The sequence below is a fragment of the Acipenser ruthenus genome, unplaced genomic scaffold, assembly GCF_902713425.1.
Source record: "Acipenser ruthenus unplaced genomic scaffold, fAciRut3.2 maternal haplotype, whole genome shotgun sequence".
Classification (NCBI taxonomy): Eukaryota; Metazoa; Chordata; class Actinopteri; order Acipenseriformes; family Acipenseridae; genus Acipenser; species Acipenser ruthenus.
In genome coordinates, this window is record NW_026707540.1 from 1 (window position 1) to 24,709 (window position 24,709).

Consider the following 24,709-nt stretch of genomic DNA (forward strand, 5'->3'; position numbering starts at 1 on the left):
TTTTGATGTATATCCCTGACTCTAACCAGCTAAACTAAACACATACAAAACTAAACACTGAATACTTTGCAACAATTAACGACACTTGTGGGTTTTCAATAAGAACAACAATAATATTAGACTAATAAGGCACCTTTCACAGATGAAGCCAGCTCAAACCGAAAAAAAAAAAAAAAACACCTGAGGCAATAAATAAATAAAATAAACAATGCAAAAAATAATGAACTACAAAATCTTGGATTTCTGTATTCATCTATCAATGCAAAAGAAACAAATAACATGTGAAACTCCAAGAACCAGCAAACTAGCCTTTACTATACAGCTGATACATCTATTTGACCTGCATATTTTTGAGAGCGATTAAACATTTAGGCAAACGCTTGGCTAACCTTTAAATGATTAAACCCATTAACACCCCTAAAGTTAGCCAGACCTTTTCCTGTTCTTTGAATGGCTGGTTCGCTATTATAGAGCGCAAATACTACATTTAAAAAAGTTACAAATGCTATGTGTCTTTTACAAATTAGGCAGTGATTGTATATCCCATGCAAGTAATCAATATATCAGATGTAAAGTACATTTAAAAGAAGCATTGGGCTAGTGCAGGGGTTCCGAAACTGGGGGTCGGGACACCCCAGGGGGGGTTGCAGTAAGGAAACACCCACATAACAAGCAGACCAACTTGAGTTCTTTATTTCTATTGATCTCTATCTATGCCTGCTCGGGTCACTGCAGTGCAAATTTTGTAGAGAATTATGTTGTGAAAGTCTAACCTAATTGAATAATACAGTTCTCTTCATATTAAAAACCTACATGTGGCTGTATTTCTATAACATATTGAGAAGGGGGTATATCGGGGGGGATGGGGGTCATTTCAGAAGGGATCCCGCTCTGAGAATGTTTCAGAACCGCTGAGCTAGTGCCTTCACTGGGAAATAAGAAACACTTCTCAGTCAATATTAGTCGCACACAACCTCACATGGAAAAAGCTCGGACAGCAAAATATAAACACAGACTCACACAAATACAACACCCTCAGATCAAAGCGCACTGTTCTGATAGCGCCAGGCCTGGTTGATCTACCAGACTCTGTAAGAAGTGACGTGAATCCTGGCAGACCAGACAAAAACAGTGAAGTCAAGAGAGACCAGAGAGGGGACTCCCTGCGGCACACATCTCTAAACACTTTAATAATTACATCTGAGTTGTCCCTGCTTTTTGTAAAGAGCAATTATACTACTATACCACAGTATCAAACAAAAGAGAACGAGAACCACGTCATAAACACTGACCAGCACACCATGAGAATTGGTTTAACGCTATTGATTTTCCACTCTGCATGTAAACTGATTTGTGTGCCTTTTGCTCCTTCGTCCTTTGTGTCTCCATCCCTGAAACTCCCACCCACCCATGAAAATAAACAGATGTAAATTAATGTACATATGTCAAATAAATAGGATAGCTGATTCCAGGGTATTAGGTATGATACAAATCCCCTACGGCATGAGCACAGACAGATCCTATATGTAGATTCAAATTACATTTTCTTATTTTATGCTATGCTTTGACAGGTAGTTCAGGAGCTGCTTTTCAGTTCTAGATGCCTGTCATAGACATATGTAATGTAGGCTAGCTAAAGAGCCTTTATATTAGTAAACGCCAGCACCATCTAGTGCACAGCAGTGTATTGCAAGCAAAATCACTAGATGGTGCTGGCTCTTACTTGTATGAAGACACTGGCTGATCTAGCCTAGATTACATGTATCTATGGCAGGCAACTAGGATTAAAGATCAGCTTCTGAACTCAGGTGAAAGCACATTGACACAAAGTAAGAAAACAAAGTGACATACACACTAGAAGACAGATCACAGACACACAGAGACAGAGTGACATACTAGAAGGCAGATCAGACAGACAGACACAGTGATATACACTCTAGCAGACAGACAGACACAGTGATATACACTCTAGCAGACAGACAGACACAGTGACATACACACTAGCAGACAGATCAGACACAGTGATAAACACAGTGAAATACACCTCCTACCTGTTTACCAGCTGGAAGGAACGCAGTCACAGGTTCTCGATAGCCGATTGACTATGTCTGTCTGACCCTCTGCCTGTCTGCCTGTCGGTACTGTTTCTTCGGTCTCTTTATCAGTCCTCAAAAGGTCACCTGCCACTAGCTATCACATGCTGGGCAACATTCCCACTCCCAGATGAATTCATGTTACAGACTAGCGAGACCAATTCAACTACTCTTCGTTGGACTCTCTCCAGGGCCAAAGGTATTCTAAGCAGTCTCACCAGTGTGTTATACAATCTCATCCTTAGATTTCTATTCTAAACTTTTGGCTATATACTCAAGCATTCAGTTTGCCTTTTTGATCGGTTTTCCACACTGTGTGGTTGCGCACAGCAATGACGAGTCTATTACAACACCAAGGCATTTCTCTTGGTGACCCTGTTCCAGTTCCATACCACCCATGTGGTATCTGAATTCTACATTCTTGGGACTGGTGTGTAACACTTTACATTTATTGACATTCAATTTCCTTTTCCCTATTCCGGTCTATATGTGCTCTAAATGCTTCTGGATGTTCAGGAGGGATCACCTGCTATAGAGATGAAAACAACCACCTGGGTCAGCTCCATCTACCAGCGCCCTCACCTGGTCAAGACATCTTCAAGCAACAAAATACCATAACACATAAATATAACGAGCAAACGCCTGCCCACTGGGAGTGAAACTCTCCTACCTCCACCAATGAACAGTTGGCCCCCCTTCATAGGAGATGTGTTAGTAGGCGTTCCGTGCTGCTGTGCCAAAAGTACAGCGCGTCCCTTTTAGCAGACGTTTGTAGTTTGGAACCAGTTTTAGCTGGATTGATTGTGGTTTGCGCATATGCTCAAAACAGCTTTTTAAGCAAAAACAACTTAAGTGAAAACAAGGGTGTTGTCATCTGGCCCGAGATCACAGATGCACTCTCGAGCTATGAAAAACCACACACTTATCACGAATCTCATTTTCAAGAATACAGAAGTTAGTCATATAAAGCCCGTAAACAGAAAGGCTTGCAGAAATGTAGAGGAAGAGGTTACCAGATGCATTCTTACATCTTTCTTATTTTTATAAAACAGTGATGAGAAAGAAGTCAGTGCTGGGTTATATATTTAGCATGCTGATGTCCTAATAGTTTCAGAATATTGATTGAACTGGTAGGCATGTTGTTTTATATGGAGAGTATTGTGAAGTTCATTTTTACAATGTACAGTTTGGCTAATGCCTGAAATCCCTCCTTGGTTGTGTGCTTATTTATATATATGTATATAAGCTTCTCATGTTGCACAGTTGGAAAAAGGCCTAGCTTTTAACTTGAGACAGTAGCTGAACAGCGTGTTACTTATTCAGTACTGGCACTGAGCATCAGCAGAATACTAGTTTAAATGTTAATAGCTCCTCTAACATGAATACATCGTCAAAAAACTATAAATCAGAATTTAGTTCTGGGGATCATACTATTGTCGGCAGCACTTTTTTTTTTAGCTACAAAGCTAATGGTCATCTTCAGCTGTTTTATTAAGTAATATTATTATTATTATTATTATTATTATTATTATTATTATTATTTATTTCAGACTTTTTAATAGTCTTTTTATACAGCTCCAACGGTTTCATAATGCACTACAATGCTATAATCGAGCATCAATCCTCTTGAAATGAACAGCGAGTCAGTCATATCTTTCAAACACCACGTATGAAAATCAGAAAGTTATTAGAACTCCAATTGCAAGGCTTGTGGTCTGTATCAATATTACTGTCACAGCTTATAATGGTGCTGTACAGTAATGCATCTTTATAAACATCTCAGACCCTTAGCTGATTAACCCAAATGAGCAGCTGCACCCTCAGTACCCAAGTAGCAGCTCATGCTTTTTTTACATGATTACACACGAATGACAACACGGTACACAAATCAACCTTTTATTAAGAAGAGCTGATGCTGGGGGGGTCTGCAGTACGAAGCACTTGCACTCGGCCGCGGCCAGGTAACACTGCAGAGGCTTGTGGGAGAAGCCAGCGGGAAAGTCTTCCATTTGGGTCTCACGTTTCTCCTCCTGGGGCTCTCCCTCGAAGTACCTGGTGGTGTGCCAGTGTGTAGAAGAGGCGCAGCAGCTCCCTCCTCCTGTCCGGAGGCAGCGTGTCTTGAGCAGCAGCGTCCTGTGAGAGCTGGACTGAATAGAGCACGCTGCTGGAGTCCAGGTCGATCAAGAGCAGCCGAGGATGCCGCGGGGAGCAGGGCCCAGGACGCCGGGGCTCCACGAGAGGGGACCAGAACCTGCCCACCAGCACACTCTCAGCACTCCGCAGCGAGGGCGTGGGGCCGCACAGCACGCACACATCCACCCCGGGGACCAGCTGGAAACACAGCAGCCGATGAGGCATGTTGAGGCTCCCCTGGGGCAGTCTCGGGAGCTGGTGCTGGCCAGCGAGCACACCAGGATGGAGAGCAGAATGACCTCCTGGGCAGCCAGCCACCGCCAACCAGGCAATCCTGCAGCACACCCAAGACCGGCGACACCAGGCAGTCTGCACAGTGGGTCAGGTCCCCTATGGACTCACCGCCTGACTCCAGGAGGCAGTTAATAGCCTGTAGCAGGAGCGCAGGTCTCTCTTCAGGCGATCCACTTTCTTTACCCAGCTCAGCTCGTCCAGCCCCAGCACCAGCACAATGCAGTTGAAGACGTCGTCCAGCAGGCGGTGCAGGTAGAGCTCACCGCTAAGCTGTCCGTCACACCACCCTCCAGCACGCCTGTCGCTGTGCTGCAGATCTGCGTGTCCTGGCTGCTACCAAACATGTGAACCCCGTTCACAGGCAAAAAGGGAGAACAGGAGCTGCTTCGAAGAGCCGCGCCCACAGCAGAACAGCGGGACGCCGCTGCTGTCTATCAGACACAGCAGCTGCACGGAGCTGGTCTGAAGCATGTTCAGTATGAGAAGGTAGGACTACTAATACTGAACAATGGGTCGGATCACAAAATAATTTGCTTTCATCGGATGCCAGGATTAATGTGGGCGCAGTAATGTAATGCTGGTTTTGTAAACCCCACTTTTCGTGAACAACAAATCCTTTACACTGTCAGTCAGAATGCTCCACATTCGTTTTTATTATTTCTGTGTTCGCCATCTCTTACTATACAGGTATCATGTACGGTATTTATTTATATTTTCATAAAGATATAAAGCCGTTTTGTTCGTCTTTTTTTCCTGTATTGCTTTAGATGCTCACGGATCTGCTTATCCAGAAATGGTTAATGCCGCGATTTGTTAATAGAAAAGTCGCACTGTTTACAGTACCTTCATGTTCTATCTATCTGGTCTGGTTGAAGAATTGTTTGCAGAAATCCTAGTCTGTGGTCTATCCGATATTCTTAGTCTGCAGTCGGTTTTTTTTTCTTTCTAAAAATACTTCACAAACTTCAGTTTCTATTGTTTCCGATTGGCTTGTTTCGCCATAAACATTTGTCCACTTATGAAAAAATAATTTGTGTTCCGTTTTCACAGCAACGGCACACATGTTGCACCCTTCTGGAACACTGCCTGTTCCGTATACAGGACTCAGAATGCAAACGACTCAACGTCATTTTGTAGGAATTTCCACGAAGGTCGCCGGGGGTTGTAGTCTTTAAACCGCGGTAGCAACAAATGTATAATTTGTGTTCAAAAAGTTGTTTGGTTCACGGTCGTGTTTTATTTATGTATTTTTTTGTCGTTGTTATCTGTGTGAAAACCATTGGGAAAAAAAATAATATAAAAAAATCAATAAGGTGATGATGATGATGATTATTATTATTATTATGTATTATTATGTATTATTATGTATTATTATTATTATTATTATTATTAATAATAATATATAATAATAATAAAAAATGAATCGGTTTACAATATAAATGGGGGGGGGGGGGGGTTAACACAATAATGAAAGTTTCAGGGGCTAAAGGAAACAAAAGCAAAATGAAAGTTTTCTTTTAAAATTATTAAAGTAGATTTTCCTATCTCGTGGGAACTTTTAAACCGTTGTACTCTCTCTAAGGCTACAATGTTGTTTTTATAATGTGTAATATATATATATATATATATATATATATATATATATATATATATATATATGTGTGAGTGTGTGTGCGCGTGAGCGCTTGCTTATATATATATATATATATATATATATATATAAGCATATATATATATATATATATATATATATATATATATATATATATATATATATATATATATGCTTATATATATATATATATATATATATATATATATATATATATAAGCAAGCGCTCACGCGCGCGCGCACACACACACACACACACACACTCCCAGGCCTCTGAAACAGTTCCCTCAGACTAATAACACATTCTATCCCTGGCTTCTCAAACACACCTCCATTCTCAGTGGTTTGTACATTAGATAACAGGCAGATTCAATGATAAATAATCAGTACATACCTTGCTGCTGATGTTGTAAGTAACTGCCAGCAACTTCCTTTTGCGTGCATGTGTGGAAAAGGTTAAGACCTAAAATCCAAACGCTTCCTTGGGGCCTCGTGAGGAGAACAGCTGAGGCTCCTCGAGATGTAACCAGAGCCCTAGTCTCCCAGGGTCCAAAACAGGTGCTGCACGCGTCACGCAGAAATCTGTCCCCTGTGACATCATGACATTTGCTAGGCTGTATCAGAATGTTCTAAGAGCATGGCCCTTTCATCACACTGAAGAGATTGATCCAGGGTGTCTGTGCAAGTGTGTGAACCCTGCTGTATGTAACAGTACTAAAAGAAACTTGGCAAACGGTATGACAAGAAGTCCAGGACCTCAATGTAGGCCCACTTGTGGAATTTTGCTCATTTTAAACAATTTTTCCTTTATCTATTTTTTATTGTGAGTGCCATCTTTAGACATCATCTTTTAATATTTACCCCTTACATAAAAACAAATGAATGTAGGAAAAATTACCTCAAAATGAGGAAAATTGTACAAGTGAGCCTACATAGGATTTGATACATCTGGGAAAATAAGAACAGGTTAATAGACAAGATAATTCCTGCAAATATACCCCATCTGGTAGTCCCATTAAAGGTGAAACAACTTCCAGTGTAAGTATTGCATTTTTTGTCCATCAAGGGAAAAAAGTATATATTTATTTAATTATTTTGTACAAAAAAGTGTAACACCATGAATGCTGCTTTCATATTATTATTATTATTTATTTCTTATCAGACGCCAGGCACAAGCCGCCATGGATCTAGAAAACAAACGCCTAGTGTCTGACTTCATGTCACTGCATTTACAAATGAGCAAACTATGCAGTCAAACACAACTGGAGTGCACTTCTAAAACTCAATTTCCGTAACAATTGCATGATATGGTATTTCCAATTCAAATTTCACCTGCCTTTAATCTCTCTTCCTCAGAGGCTCACTGGAAACACACGACAGCTCTCCCTTGTTAAAGTCAGTTCTGAGACTGTAATAAACCCCATAGTCTGTTATTAGCATCATCAGGGACTTCGAGTAATGCACTACTAACCTATATTGGTAAATCTTAAACTAGTCTAATAAAGAGATTTTTTCTGTTTGTATGTGGTTTTATGTTGCCTAGTTCAAATGTTTGCCTGACAGTTTTTATTCTTATATGTTTTTGTTACAACTGCTCTCATTCCAGAAACACATAGCTACTTTCCAGAATATTAGAGTCTCAAACAATAAACATGTACCTACTTAACCATAATAGCATTCTCAGTTTGACAAAGCCACTTGCTGGGAGCCTGTGGAAGAAGTATTTATTTATTTATTTATTTTTTTGCGTGGATTAAATGATTTGTGTTTCTATCTTTAATCAGAATACCAGGGGAGAGCAAAGACGCAGGCCGTCCACTACCAGAAATTTTGCAGTCAAGATTCCCGCACCAAATGTGCCCCATGAAGTAAAAAAAAAAGAAACATGCATAAGGACACCACACATGCTGGACAGCAATATTAATACTAATGCAGTATTGGACATGCCCCCTACTGGAAAAGCTGCCGCATTTCGTCCATTCAAGTTTTGTGTTTCTATCTTATTCCTGGACATTGTAAAGCATGGCTCGGCACCAGCGCACAGTGCGTGGATCCTGCGCGAGTATTACAGAGATGCTTGAAAACTCCTGGCCCTGCTGGATTGAAATGGGACTTTTAAATCGCCTGTGCAGGAAAGTACTGTTTACCTTTATTTTACTAACGGGGGTGATACCTGGAACCTGAAAGGGGACAAGAGAGTTGATCCCGCACGAACATTTGAACAGTTATATAAAACTAAGAAACAGCAAGTAAACGACAAAGGTTTCAGCTAGTGCTCCAAAAAGGCGTTCGGTACACTGAAGAAGGCGACTAACTGGAACTATTGCACCTTATAATTGTGATTGAGCTTTTGAAATGTCCCTTATAAAAGTGTACCACTGTTTTTTTGCAGTTCTCCCATTGCTATGCTATTTATTTACTATAGTTTACCATGTTTATTGATATGCTTTACCATACCACGCTATTCTTTAAAATGCTTACCAATGCATTTACATATGCGTTCTCTTCAGTAATGTCCTGGTCACAAGCACACTGGAGCGCACAGACTGTAGTGCTGAAGTGTGGTACTCTGCTGCTGTCTACTGTCCTGGGTCGGTACTGCATCTAGCTCTGCAATTTGTGAGCCAGCTCTTGGATAACCGCTGTTTAATCAGAACTTATCTGAGGTCTGCTTTCCTGAGCGCAGGTGATTCAGAATCTCACGCCAGTCAAGCTGTAATTCCACCACAATTCCTCCAACTGCTCCAAGAACCTCAACAAACATGCCACAGGTAGGAGCAGACTTGAATAGGCTATTTCAGGTGTGTGTGTTTGAATGTTGTCATGCATACTGCAACTGGCTTGCTCATAAATATGCTTTATAATGCTATGCCATTATAAAAAGCGTCCTCGGAGTTAAAGAACAGAGTTAAAGAATGTGTAAAAAAAACAGCTTGAAAACACTGCAAAGCCCATACAGATGTGCTAAATCACATTTAACAAAAAAATGAAAAAAACAAACATGGTAAACTATGGTAAAAGCATAGTAAAACCATGAGAACTACAAAATTACTGTGACTTTTATAAGGGTGTGTCTATGTCCACACAACAATTGTAAATACAGTACTTATTACTGGCTATCAAGCTTCAAGTCTGTAGTTACAGTATATTAGAGCTGAACTTCGCAGTAACAAGTCACCAGCAGTAAAGCAATGACCCAAGGGCAAATGATAACATTTGTTTAGCAATTGTATCTGTCAATAGAAGAGGGACAATGGTATTTTGCATAGAACAAGCTTTTTATATTTTATTTGCATTTTGTTGAACCAGTCAGAGACAACAAGCCAGGTTTTTCCTGAAGGTGTCACTAAGGTAGGCTTCATCTAGCTTGTTTATTTACCCTAGTCTACTAGGAGAGTCTATTGTTGTTTATCCACTTAACACATTTATAATCCAACTTCTATTCATTCGAAATGCCATTGCTGAATACCAATGCTAATATAAAAATATATTTAACAGATCTGAAGAATTACAATTCAAAGTGTTGAAAGCTAGCAGTCACACATGCAGAACGAGCGCTGCATTTTCAGTTCCAGTACTTCTGGTTTGTTGTTAGAAGAGTTACAAAAATCATGTCCTGAATCCCAACCAGTTTTCTAACTAATCAACAGTTCTGTGTTGCGTCACGAATCCGCAGTTTTCAGTTCAATGAGAAAATATATAAAACTTAAAAAGGGAGTATATCCTGCCAGTTGGTTAACCCAACTGTCAACTGCCACAAAATATACTTCTGTTCATCTGAGCAAAGAATAGAAGGGATCCTTTCATTTCCTTACCATTGCAACTTCAACATTTTAAGTGTTTAAAAAAGCCATTATGGGAAGGCCTCTATTAGAGTGCTGTTACTGTTTTATGAAGCACTACAACATTAATATGTATATGGGGAAATACATGTGGAATAAAATCACTTTACACAGCACACATCCTGCTGTATAAGCTATCCTCTGTTTGACATGTATGTCTTTGACAACGGTTAAACAGTTAGGAACAATTCTAACCATTTAACACTCGGGTAACATTTTAATGTTTAAACTGCAAACTATTCAAAAAAAGACAAGACATCGCCTCAGCACAGATTAGAGTTAGAACAGAATAGATTTATTCTAAATCCATCCCCCCAGCGTCTTCTGTCAGCTACAGGTCAATAATGGGATTTGTAGGGGCGTGCCATGGGTTTCCCCTAGCAGCAGCACACTGCGCCCCGCGTGCAACAGAAGCAATGCTGACTTCTCATCCAACACTTTGGTATTGCTATTTTGTTTCCATTTTTCATCCATACATTGAAACTCAGCAAGGGTTCATATCACTATTTACTAAAGACCATTACAAGTTCATACAAGTCAGTTCCAGACAAGGGCTTTTTAAAAACCATGTAGAAATAAAACATTTACACAAATTGTATAAAATGCAAATCAGTAGTAGTCAGCAATCATGAAGAAAACACATTTTAATTTTTGATCATAAGACACACACAAAAAACACACACACACACACACACACACACACATATACTGTATATCTCATTTTAATATTAATATATATATATATATATATATATATATATATATATATATATATATATATATATATATATATATATATATCATTTTAAAAATTCATCCATTCTTTAAAAGCTTGTTGAATATCTCAGAACTGATATAGAAGATAAATAAACTTTTCTGTCATAAACATGATTTATAATTATTTATATATATATATATATATATATAATTTGTTTTTAAAAAACATCAACTTCACTCATTCATGTGCTATAGTGTAGCTTGCCAAGCCCTGCTGTGCACTGTACTTGTGTAAAGACCCAAAAGAACTACTGCACAGCAATGGAACACAGAACCCATAGAATGGAATATGATCCAAAAATCAAACAGTAAAGCTGCAGCAATACTTGGGACACGAGGACAGAGAGATGTGCGGTTATGGAACAGATAGATGGCCCTGGCAATTTACCAAGTCACTGGAATGTCATTTGTGTTAATCAAAAACATATACTAGGAGTACAAAAAAACAGCTAGATTTGAAAATGGTTTAAGTGTTTATTTTGTACCTTTCGCAAACCACTTTTATAATCACTGAACAGTCAAATCATGTGACAAAATGGCCTTTCCGCTTGGCTGGTTCCACGACTCATCCTTATATCCATGTGGAGTAGGTGGGGCCAGCAGAGCTGAAATACTGTCACATGGTTTGAATGGAAGAAGGAAGTCAAGCTTAAAGCAAGTTTAAAAGACAGGTATAGACAGGTCAAGACATGTATAGACAGGTAAAGAGAAAAATAAAAACCCAGAAACCCAGAACCACTCTGAATGAAAGACAAAGGAAAGGTGGAATCAATATAAAAGGACATTTGAGGCTACTTGTTCTTTATATAACCCCCACTGTCCCCGGCACCTGACTCTTTGCTGGTGGGTTCGGGGAGGGGGGGGGCGAGGGGACAAACACAGAGGGACTATCGTTGTCCGTAGCTGTTTATGTCTTTACTCATTATGATGGATTCAATTAAGTATTTTTCTTTTACAGATGGACGTTGCTGTGGGAGTTGTGAATTCTTTGTTAAGCTGCTACAAGCTGGCTTGAAACATGAATACGCTCTGGAACACGCATAGTATAAATCTAGGTCTGTCTTGGAGCTGAGCATTCCTTGACCTTTAACCCCTTGTTGAAAAACTCAAGTGATGAACACAACACCGAGAATCAAGAGTCAAGAGCCTATCTAAACGCAGTTGTTCTGACCTGATTGGCCCACTTTTTCATTCAATCTAAAAGATAAATTACTCATCCTTTGCTTCCTTGCATTGCCTCATTATTCATCCCTGTAGAGTGGGCTTATATGTTTGGACGGGCCTCCGTTTGCGCAACCTGGTTATTACTTACCAGGGAGTTCCACACCTTCTGAAACGAAAAATTCTAAAAGACGACCCTGAAACAGTTTGAGGCACACAAACCAGGCTAGGCCCGGATACTTAAGTCTTTAACACTGGCCATGATAAAAACACTGTTCAGCAGAAATGTATTCTTCCAAGTTTGTCAACAAAATCACAACACAGCTTGGTACTGTACCATAAACTAGGACAAATGGAGCATTGTTATTGAAGAAAAAAACATTTAATAAATGAACCAGAACTGGTGAGTAATAAGCAAACATAGCAGCAAACGGCACTCAGAGCTGTGCAGATACTCTGTTTGTTCTGAGTAATTCCCTTTACGATGTTTTTTGTCAACAGGTATTACATGAAACCAAAACAAGCCTACTCATTAATGAGTTAATTGCAAAGCTGAGGGAAAGGCAGCATTTTTACTGCCGCACAGTGGCCAAAAGCTGAACCAAAACTAGCAAATGCAACCAATTAATCACGTAACCTTTCCTTAGATCTAGATTAAGAGCTAACACAGTGCATACTGGGTTATGTATGCATTTCTTTATTGAGTTTAAAAAGAGGCTACATCTTGTCCAGGATTACAATCCCACAACTAATTGCAGACAGGACGAATTTTGAAGGAAACAAGCAAAGTGAAATCAAAATGATTTTAAAAGGATCAAAGAACGGCAAGACAAATAAATCACAGATATGATTGATATTAGTTTAATCATGACAGGTTCTACATTAAAAGCACACTGTCAGATTGCTACTCAATAATTAGGTAGACGGGGGCAAATGCTTTGTTTTGAGTTGAGTAATTAGCATGTTTATTCCATTCAATTAATACCTAACAACTTAAAACATTTTAAAGGGAATACCTCTAAGTAGCTGTACAGCCCTAATCTGCACATCCTTTCCCTATATATATATATATATACATATACACACACATACATACATACAAGAGACCACTGCAAAATTATCAGTTTCTCTGGTTTTACTATTTATAGGTATGTGTTTGGGTAAAATGAACATTTTTGTTTTATTCTATAAACTACTGACAAAATTTCTCCCAAATTCCAATTGATTTGATTCATGCCAAAGCTGCCCGATTCCAGCCTTGCTGAAGCACCCCCAGATCATCACCGATCCTCCACCACATTTCACAGTGGGTGCGAGACACTGTGGCTTGTAGGCCTCTCCAGGTCTCCGTCTAACCATTAGACGACCAGGTGTTGGGCAAAGCTGAAAATTGGACTCATCAAGGTGTGGATGGAGGACCACCAGATCAAGACCCTGTCATGGCCAGCCCAATCTCCAGACCTGAACCCCATTGAAAACCTCTGGAATGTGATCAAGAGGAAGATGGATGGTCACAAGCCATCAAACAAAGCCGAGCTGCTTGAATTTTTGCGCCAGGAGTGGCATAAAGTCACCCAACATCAATGTGAAAGACTGGTGGAGAGCATGCCAAGACGCATGAAAGCTGTGCTTGAAAATCAGGGTTATTCCACCAAATATTGATTTCTGAACTCTTCCTAAGTTAAAACATTGGTATTGTGTTGTTTAAAAATGATTATGAACTTATTTTCTTTGCATTATTCGAGGTCTGACAACACTGCATCTTTTTTGTTATTTTGACCAGTTGTCATTTTCTGCAAATAAATGCTCTAAATGACAATATTTTTATTTGGAATTTGGGAGAAATGTTGTCAGTAGTTTATAGAATAAAACAAAAATGTTCATTTTACCCAAACACATACCTATAAATAGTAAAACCAGAGAAACTGATAATTTTGCAGTGGTCTCTTAATTTTTTCCAGAGCTATATATATATATATATATATATATATATATATATATATATATATATATATATATATATATATATATATATATATATATATATATATATATATGCTTCAGTGAGTTACTGGAAAATAATTCCATCTAGGATTTCTGTGACGTCATAAACTACGAGACCGTTAGGTCGAGTGCTTTATAAACTGTCACATATGGGTCAAAGGTTAAGTATAATCTATACGAATATGCCATTTTGACGTCACTACTGTGGTATTATGCCTTTTTGTCGAATGACTCAAGATGCAAATATAGCCTTCATCCATCCATACATATATATATATATATATATATATATATATATATATATATATATCCATACATATATATATATATATATATATATATATATATATATATATATATATATATATATATATATATATATATATATATATGTGTGTGTGTGTGTGTGTGTGTGTGTATATATATACACACACACACATATATATATATATATATATATATATATATATATATATATATATATATATATATATATATTAGACACACACACAAACACTGATCGGTCTCATAATAGGTTAATACTGTAGAACTGTTTTTTTTCACAGTACAAATATGAAAGTTATTTTCTGAGCCCTCTCATATGTATGTATGTATGTATGTATGTATGTATGTATGTATATATGAATCAGTCCTTAGACATTCTGGCATGTGATTGGTTAAAACCTTACCACATGATCAAAAATAGATCCACTATTGCCCCCATGATGCTGTTTACAGTCAAGTTTTTTTTTTTATAAACTCCCTCAAATTACGTCATCACGCTGAGCGTCTTTCCTCTCTTCATACAACAAAGCAAAATGGCAGACAACAGAAAATGAATTACAACATATACTACAAAACAAACATGTTGCAAACACTAACATGTCACAAAAACTTTGCTTTCAGTTTTTTCTGATGGACAGTTCTGTGCCAAAAAAACTTTAACTATGCGCTCATAGTGGGAAAATAAAGCCTGTGGCTTCGGGCAGTACAGTCCCCTGTTGGTAACTATAGTTCTTTCCTCGGGGACCAGTTTCCCACTATATGCCTCCTCTCCATATATATATATATTATAATCACACACACACACACACTGCACGTACAATGACTATTGTAATAACTTTGCTACATATATCATATCTAATCAATGACTATTACAGTAAGTTCAAATTAAATTAAAAACATGAATGAGTCCATGCTTTTTGAATTTGATTTTTAATTTTGCAAGGCTTCACGGATTTAAAAACACATTCTTTTTTTTCAAATCATCAGATCTTTCTCATAAGAAGTTAAACAGTTCTACTGTATATTATACCCTATCTAGTTAATTAAATTTTATTCTATTTAAAAAACAAAAATCACATCCATGGAAACCAGAATATCTCCTGTATTAAAATATTCAAATACAACTAATAATTTATGATAAAAAAACAATTCTATAATTTTTCTAGAACTATGAATATCTTAATTTTTTCACACTCAGTCAAATAAATAAGTCCAAGTGGAATCCATGAGTACCCACTAACCCAGAAAGCATCATCCTTAACAGATCAATTCTTGAACACAGAGTAACGCTCCTGGAATTAGAGAGGCTCCATTCTAAGCTGGCAAAGCTCTACTCCGCACTGCAGGGAACCTGAAAAGGCCAATGCTGGTGGTACTCAAAGAGACAGGATTCGTGGCACAGGCTGAGAAAAACTGGTTTTAGATACAGTTTAGGGATATTGTTGAGCAGTCATTTGATGGCTAGAGTTCACACTTCTTAAGACAGAGAGGGTTGAGTGGATGGAAAGGGGCAATCTAGCCATACTGTTAATGCCGAATCATTGGGCTCCTTTAAGATCAATCAGCTACTCGGAACCAGACAAGATGGCCACCCCTCATTCATATGTATTCTTGTTCTCCTGAGTGAATGGAATGTGCTGGCTCTCTGATCCCCTATACCACACAGACTCTCATGTACTGAATTGGTAGCCTTCACATCCCGTCTTTACCACTAGCGCTTTGAATTCTGTACTCATACCTGCACCGAGTTCCCTGGCTCTTGAATCCTATTACTGAGTTCACTGAATTAAAGTAGCTGGTTTTAGGTGTAGAGCTTTAGGTTTGCTGGATTATAAATCAGATGTAAGTTGCTGGTTTTAAAGATCCCAACATATCTGATTCCCCAGTCCTCAGATCTGAAGTACTGAAACCCCTAACCTTGTCTCCCCAGTGCTTTATTACGAAAGCCTCAATAATACATAAGAAAACCAATCTGCCACCAACTGCCCCCCACCTCCCCCAAAACAAATCTGACTGAAAGTTCAACCAGATTCAAGCAGCATTTCCGCAGCGCACAGTTCAGATCAACTACATCTGTAAAGTGTCGCTTATATGCAATTCGTCTGTGCATTAGAAATGTGTTAATCCTGATCAACATATATAAAAACAACAGGGTAGCAAACCACTTCTTCCTGCTAAATAGAAGGCAGAAGCTATTGCATTTAGAAAACTTGATTACGCATCAATATAACATTATACAACTTTATAAACTCTTTCAGATAGATAATTGGTCAAATTGCAGCATCAATAACCCACCAAGAACCCACCAACAAATGCTGCTACCCCACGGTTTACTATGAACCCCGACAGACACACCTGACCTCACCGGAGCTAACCAGAGCTCACCTGAGCATAGACAATCCATGACATTGTAGTTCATCAAATCATTCTTGAATTAAGTGTGTTTCATAGTTGGTATATGAATATCTCATTTAAATGTTTATTGTTTAACATAGTCCATCATTAAATGATCATTTGATCTTATGCGTCGTACAAGAAGCCCATCTGGACCAACACAAGTTTCGGGATATGTATTGTCACATTAGTGTATCGTTCCCCACCCCCACCAGTAAAGACCTTTGTGGTCTGTGATATTTTTCTCAATCTTCCCAGTAAGTTAACAATCTTTTTCATTACAGCACAGAGAACAGTGTCTGGAGCAAGCTCTCCTGTGTTCATCCCAGCAGGTTAAGAACCTATGCGAGGACAGCGATACCTTTCTCTTGAAAGCACAGTACAGAGAGGATCTGGTGTGAAGCAGTGTCTTGAAGAGCTGTGGAGTTACATCAGGTAGCAGCAGCGCTGCTTTTCTGGCGGGTGCTCCTCTTCAGGGGCTCTCAGTTTGAGCAGGGGGGGGTCTGTGCTGGAGGGGGTGTAGTGGACTGTGCTGGGTTCCGTGCTTGCCTGGGGGGGCTCCAGGGGAGGCAGGTCCTGACTGTTGTCCCCGGTGGTAGAGGGCTGTTTGTATAGCTTGGCAGCGGCACGTTGCCGTTTCAGGTCTGCCAGGGTGTGGTGGGATTTCTCCCGGCTCAGGTCCCCCTCCGCCGGCTCTTCCGTGGCCAGCTGGTAGGAGGCGCTGCGGTCCAGCCGGCTCCCTCGCGGCTCCATGGGCAAGGCAGAGGATGTAGATCCGTTCCCCACGCTCGGCTCTCTCTTCCCTCCATTGCTCTCCCTCTGTGCTGGCTCATCTTGAGGGTCTGGACCAGAGCTCTGCAGGAAAAACAAAGAGACAGTGTCTCAGCATTGCAGACCCAGGCTGAAACCTTAAACCAACAAGCAGGCAAAACAAGACACAGATTTATTATAATGCTAAAACGTCTTCAGGATTCTTGTCTTCATGGACAGGTGACTGCAGCTGTAAAATGTGCAAAATCAATACACCACACAAAATATCCAAAAATACACAGTATAATACTGCTTTCTATTGCCATATTTTAATAAGGGAAGGACACGGATATTCTGTAAACGTGCCCATCCTTAATTTTAATGAAACAAATCCACCAGTCATACTTTTTGACAGATATTGAGTGTGCACTTTCTTAACCCAGGAATTAGAATGCACATTCTTATTTCCCTAACAATTTGAGATGACGGAATTTCTAAAAAGAGAGTTTATAATGATACTGTATGAAGTGTATTACTGTATCATTGCCTTCTTGCCTGTCTATAGTTGCAGTCTTGAGTCACAGTCTTAGAGGAGTGCAGCTTGCGCTCCGTGTCTGCCTGCCTGCTTTCATTCCTCCCTCCCTCCCTCCCAGCCTGCCTGCTGGCCTCCCTGGTTGAGAGTTGCAATCTTATTGCATCCGTTTGCCTCCCCATCTCCCCGTCTGTCTCAGTGCATGGCTGAGAGTGGCAATCATGCTGCCTCAGCTCTGCATCCATCTGACTGCCTCCCCAGCTGCCTGCCTGTCAGTCTGTCTGAATGGTTAAGAGGTAGTCTTACTGAAGAGTGCTGCTTGCTTGCCTGCCTCCCTACTTCCCTGCATGATTGCCTCCCTGTCTCCCTGCATGGTTTACGATTAGTCTTACTGAGGAGTGCTGCCGGAGCTCTGCGTCCGTCTGTCTGTCCTCATCATCGTCCTGCGGTTCCGGCTGTCGGCCACGCTCCTGCCACACGATGGCTTCCTTCTCATGCTCACGGCGGTACAGATTTGAACGTTCGTTCACACTGACGCGACGGACCACCTTCCTGAACGGAACACCAAAACACACCATAACTGCATTCAAGCACTCGCATTTGAATCAAGTACACTATCCTCCACTCCTTAGTTTGTGACATAAATTTGCATAGTAATTGTGCGTGGTCATTTTCGTATGCTTTTCCCATGGTTATACTATACATTTTTTTTTAATATTCTTTACTGTACCTCTGTTTTATAATGATTACCTATGCTTTACCAGCTTTGACTATGCTTTATTACACTTTGCAATGCTTTTAAATAGAGGAAACTTTTTATTTAAATGACTTGCTGATAGTGAATTAACAAGATGGCGGATGAGCACTCTCACCCTGGCTCTCAGTTTTAGTTTTGATATTTGCTTCTATCACAGCTTGTGAGGCTAACTTTTGAACTCACCCTTGTTGGATTGATCTGAACAATTTTACACAGCTCCATAATGGTGGGTGCAATGAAACAGGCTCAGTCACAAATCTCTCAGCCTGCACTCACACTCTTTCCAGCTCAGCCCTCTCACTCACCCTCTGCTCCCCGTACTGGAGGCCCTCCTCTGCAGGGCACTCTTGTGTCTGTCTTGGGACTTCATGATGGCGTCGTGTTTGTGCTTCAGATCCAGCAGCCTGGCTCGCACCTCCTCATCCGAGCACACATCTGAAAACAGCCACACACTGCCGTGTTACCAGGTGATAATGGAACTCCTATTTGAACAGGGGAGTTCCATTACTCCACTGCAGTGCTGTTACTTGTTTTATGATGGGCTGCACACATCATCCTACTATAGAAATACTACAACTGACATACATATCTGACGATGGTTAAAGGCTTATGAAATTATAAATATTTAACACTATGAACAAGTGTTCATGTATTTCTTCATTCTAGGTGGCGATCATCACAAATCCAAGCAGCTGTTTCTTCACTTGTTTCACTTGGAATGGTAAATTAGACCAATGAACACAAATGCCCCTCACCTGATTGTCAGCTCCTGATTTCTTTGGAGAACTCAGTCCCAATGATCAGTTCACACAGCACTACTTTCAAGTCTTGCAAATAAGCATCTGCTACATTATTGCCACTGTAACAGGATTCTTTAGGGCTGTTGGTTATTTCATTTAGCTAGATTAGCAAATGGGACAGAGACTGGCCAGGCTATGGAAGGGAAAGCAGAGGATGTAGTTTACCTAGTGGTGTCTCTTCCAAGACAGATTTTGCATTCAAGTTGGCTCCATTAGCAACCAGCAGCTCCACAATCTGGATCTGAAATGTAAGACAATTATTGAGTCATCTATTGTACAAAACAGTAAAACAGGAGACCACTTCTTTACACAGAGAGTGGTGAAGGTATGGAATTGGTTACCTAGCCATGTTCTTCATACTGAATCATTGGTATCTTTTAAAATGATAACTCTTATAAAACAAGAGAGACACCAAATACTTTAGAGTGGAATTAAGGATTACAGGTCCTCATAGGAAGTTCGATCCACGCTAAAAGCAGACATGTTTAACCTTCTAGCACAGAGACAGCTCTCACCATTGAGACCACCCTCTCTGGCTACCCCTTTCATTATGGAAGATATCCTTCTAGCAAGACTAACATCTCTTCATCAGAACATAGGAAAGTTTACAAACGAGAGGAGGCTATTCAGACCATCAGTGCTCTGTCCTAATTCTCCTCGACCTCTCTGCTGCCTTTGACACTGTTGATCACTCTATTCTACTATCATCTCTTGCTGACCTGGGGATCTCTGGCACTGCTCTGGCCTGGTTCTCCTCCTACCTCTCCAACCGCACTTACCAGGTAACCTGGCGTGGAGCAACCTCCACACCTCACCCTCTCTTGACTGGAGTCCCCCAAGGGTCAGTCTTGGGTCCTCTCCTGTTCTCTCTCTACACCCGCTCCCTGGGCCCCCTCATCGCATCCTATGGTTTCTCATACCATTTCTATGCTGATGATGCTCAGATTTTCCTCTCCTTCCCCACCTCTGACTCCACCATCTCCTCCCGTATCTCTACCTGTCTGTCTGCTATTTCCTCCTGGATGCACTCGCATCACCTCAAACTCAACCTCTCTAAATCTGACCTCCTTTTCTTTCCCTCCTCCTCCCCCTCCTCTGATCTCTCTATCTCTGTTCCTCTGGAATCTACCACACTCTCTCCCTCTTCCTCAGCTAAGAACCTTGGAGTCACCCTGGACCCCTGCCTCTCTTATTCCCAGCACATCTCCACTCTGGCACGCACTTGCAGATTCTTCCTGAGCAACATCCGAAGAATCCGACCCTTCCTCACCAACTATGCTACCCAGCTCCTGGTCCAGGCCCTGGTACTCTCCCGCCTAGACTACTGCAACTCCCTCCTGGCTGGCCTCCCTGCGTCCGCCACCCGTCCGCTCCAGCTCATCCAGAACTCTGCTGCTCGCCTGGTGTTCTCTCTACCTCGCTTCGCCCACGCTACTCCACTACTCCGCTCGCTCCACTGGCTCCCGATCACCGCTCGCATCCAGTTCAAGACTCTTGTACTAGCCTACAGATGCCTTGATCAGACTGCACCCAGCTACCTCCAGACCCTCATCTCTCCCTACACCCCCACTCGACCTCTCCGCTCCGCCTGCACTAGAAGACTGGCTCTACCTCCGCTACGCTCCCCTGCCTCCCGAGCCCGCTCCTTCTCCACCCTTGCTCCGCAGTGGTGGAACGACCTTCCTACAGATGTCAGGACTGCCCAGTCCCTGACCACATTCCGGCGCCTCCTTAAGACTCACCTCTTCAAACAGCACCTGTAGAACTCCTCTGTTGTATCCTGGGACACTATCACCCTTCATTTAAATATGCTTTATTTTGCTCTTATCTGCCCCCTATTTTACTGCATTTAATCCTGTACCTCAGAATATTGTAATCTGCCAAGTGTTTAATCTGTAGTATTTTGTACTTAATCATATCCTGATGTAACTTTCACTATTATCTGCTGTATTATTGAATTGTGGTTTGTCACACTTGAGAATTATTGTATTTCTTGTTCTTATTGTATGACTTATATTGTAACACTTGAATGTATTTGTATTTGCTTGCGATTGTAAGTCGCCCTGGATAAGGGCGTCTGCTAAGAAATAAATAATAATAATAATAATAATCCGGTTCCTAGTAGCCGTTTGATCTCAGTACGTTGATTTTTAAAGGATCCCAGTAATTCGGCATCAACAACATAGCATCCATTTTGGTAATGTGGTGACCAGAACTACAAGTGCAGTCTCACCAGTGCGTTATACAACCTCACATCATAACCTCCTTTAGTTTATGCGCTACATTTCTGGCTATATACCCAAGCATTCACTTTGCCTTTTCGATTGCTTCCCCACACTGGCTGCTGACAGCAACGATGAGTCTATTACAACACCAAGGCCTTTCTCTTGGTTGGCCAATTCTATGTCTATACCACCCATTCGGTATTTGGATGCTACATTTGTGTGTCCAAATTAAAAGAGCTCCCGAATTCTGTGGTGTGCAGTACTGACCTGTCCCCAGCAGGAGGCAGCGTGGAGTGGGCTCCAGCCATCATTGTCTCGCACCTCCACTCTTGCCTTGTGCTCCAGCAGCAGCTCAGCTGTTCTCTGGTAACCGTTAGCCGCGGCAATGTGCAGCTGAGGAGGCAAGGACAACACAGACGTCAGCTCAAACACTGCCCTTACAAAGCAGGAACCACTGAACACTCAATAGTGCTACATTACTAAATACTACAAGAAATGTAATACATTCAATTACAAGTCTTTCTCAATTTCTTCAATTTCTTTTCATTCACATTATAACACTGAGTGATGTGGAGGCCATTCAACCCATTAATTCTCGTCCGGTTTCTAGTAGTTGATTGACCTCAGTCAACTTAGTCAAGTCTAAAAGGATCCCAATGATTCAGTATCAACAACATGGCTAGATAACCCATCCCAAACCCTTACCACTGTCTGTGTGAAGAAGTGTCTCCTACCCTCTGTTCTAAGACTGTGTCCTCTGGTCCTGGTTACTGTGGAGCACTTAAACTATTGGTTTAGTCAAGCCTTCCCGAATTCTACTCTGCTCGAAATAAATTAAATTCCTTCAAATCTTAATTCCAATAAACCCTGGGATTAGAAGTATAAATAAATGAGCAACAAAAGAAATAAAAGTTTATAGAGACAGAATGCAGAAAACTAAGGACTACAGAAAGTGTCAGGCACAATCCTGTGTTCTCGTTGGCTCTGCTTGGGGCTGGATCATCACCAGCTGTGCAGGGAGAGTGTGCTGTAAGGTTCAGGGGAAGTTCAGCTGAAACATGACAAGGGCCCACTAAACAATCTGCTCCCTCTATTATTAATGACACGGCCTCTCAGACTCTCTACTTCAGGACGAGGAAGAGAAAACCAACACAAACACTTTCATTCAGCACCCAGACCCAGGGGTTAAAATCAGCTCCTTTACACACACACACACACACACACACACACACACACACACACACACAAACCCTACACTACACTGCAGCGTCATACCCTACAATACACCACATAATCATACCCTGCACTTCACTTCACTACACTACACCCTACACCACTCACTCTATCCCTTCATACCCTACAATACACTACACTCCAGACCTGGGACAAAGACAGTTATATTCCATATTCAATTTGAAAATACCAACTCATTCAAATAGTTGAAATAATTAAATATCACCACGCAATGCAAAGAATAATTGGAAATAATTAAATATGAAAACATTTAACTTTTTGCAGAAATCAAATAGCATTTGAAAATACAGTAATCCGTCATGTATCCAACTGAGGTGGGACCAGAGTAAGGGAGGATATGTAAAAAGTCAGATAAACAAATCCTTTTTTAAATACCATTATACACAGCTGTAGTCGTCTGCTGTGTGGGTGCGTGCATTTGCTGCTGAGTGACAAGACAAAGGTTGAAGTTCATATGCCCCGCAGGCGAAACAGGATTTATTTACATAACACATTGAACGGCTCACGTGACACTACCAGCAATGGTAGTGCACAGAGTATATACAACAGAGATGTATTAAAAACTTGGTAGGATCTACAATCTCTGAACTAATCTTCTCTGTGAGCCCCAATATAAACATATATTGTCCCTATTCGGAGGTTGATTTGCAAATTTAGATATCACTATGTTATATAACACTGGAAACAGTAATCTTCAATGTTGTCTTCAAATACTCCAGAGGAATCATCCTGACATCTACACTGTCAAGCCTGATGGTGATCAGCCCCTGTCTTCCTCCTTACATGCTCTGCTCTCCAGCATTCCCACTGCTACTTCAAAGAAGTGCACTTCTACTCATCCTCATCAGCTGAGTGCCACCAATGCCTTGGCAGACTATACAGCTGACACCATTACTCCACTGTCCCATGTTGATCATCCCAGCTTCTGCATATTCGCGGAGGCACTGGATCCAAGCTTCAATGTTCACTGCTTGCAAAACCCTGTCAACAGTGTGTCTTCCTGCCAAGCACAGCAGTATCCACAGTCAGCCTGCTACGCTCTGCACCCAGCATGCCTCACTGTGGATATGTGGTCATCACGCCAGATGAAATCTTTCCTGGGCATCACAGGCCATTTTATCCTTGACTGGAAGCTCTAGGATGTCCTACTGGCCTCCAAGAGGTTTAAGGGGCATCACACAGGGGACAACATCAGTGTTGCATTTGAATAGACTATAAACCAATTTGGGATTAAAAGGGAAAATCACCAATGTTATCACTGACAATGCCAGTAATAATATTATTATTATTTACTTCTTAGCAGACGCCCTTATCCAGGGCGACTTACGGTGCCTTGCATAAGTATTCACCCCCCTTGGACTTTTCCACATTTTGTAGTGTTACAACCTGTTACAACCAGAATACTTATGCAAGGCACTGTACAATTGTTTCAAGATATCACATTATTTTTTACATACAATTACATTATTTTTTACACATTATTTTTACATACAATTACCCATTTATAAAAATGGGTTTTTACTGGAGCAATCTAGGTAAAGTACCTTGCTCAAGGGTACAGCAGCAGTGTCCCCCACCTGGGAATGAACCCACGACCCTCCGGTCAAGAGTCCAGAGCCCTAACCACTACTCCACACTGCGGACGATAGTGGAAATATTTAAATATTTACAAATATACTATTTATTCCCAGGTCTGCTACACTCCCTTACCCTACCCCTTCATACCCTACACTACCCCCTCATACCCTACACAACACCACACCACACCATCATATCCTTCAGTACAACAAACACCA

General features: G+C 40.8%; 1 protein-coding gene and 1 pseudogene across 1 annotated transcript; both read right to left on the minus strand.

Annotated features, from left to right (window-relative positions):
- Positions 1 to 3,973: 3,973 nt before the first annotated feature.
- LOC131727678 (protein fuzzy homolog) lies at positions 3,974 to 5,781 on the minus strand (annotated as a pseudogene).
- Positions 5,782 to 14,441: 8,660 nt separating this feature from the next.
- Positions 14,442 to 22,429, minus strand: LOC131727679 (protein phosphatase 1 regulatory subunit 16A-like; the record flags this gene model as incomplete). The annotated part of the gene is made up of 6 exons (XM_059018989.1): positions 14,442 to 17,450; positions 18,270 to 18,429; positions 18,940 to 19,069; positions 19,600 to 19,675; positions 21,927 to 22,052; positions 22,365 to 22,429. Coding segments are annotated over 6 exons (986 nt in total), but the record flags the coding sequence as incomplete, so codon positions are not given.
- Between the last annotated feature and the right edge of the window lie 2,280 nt (positions 22,430 to 24,709).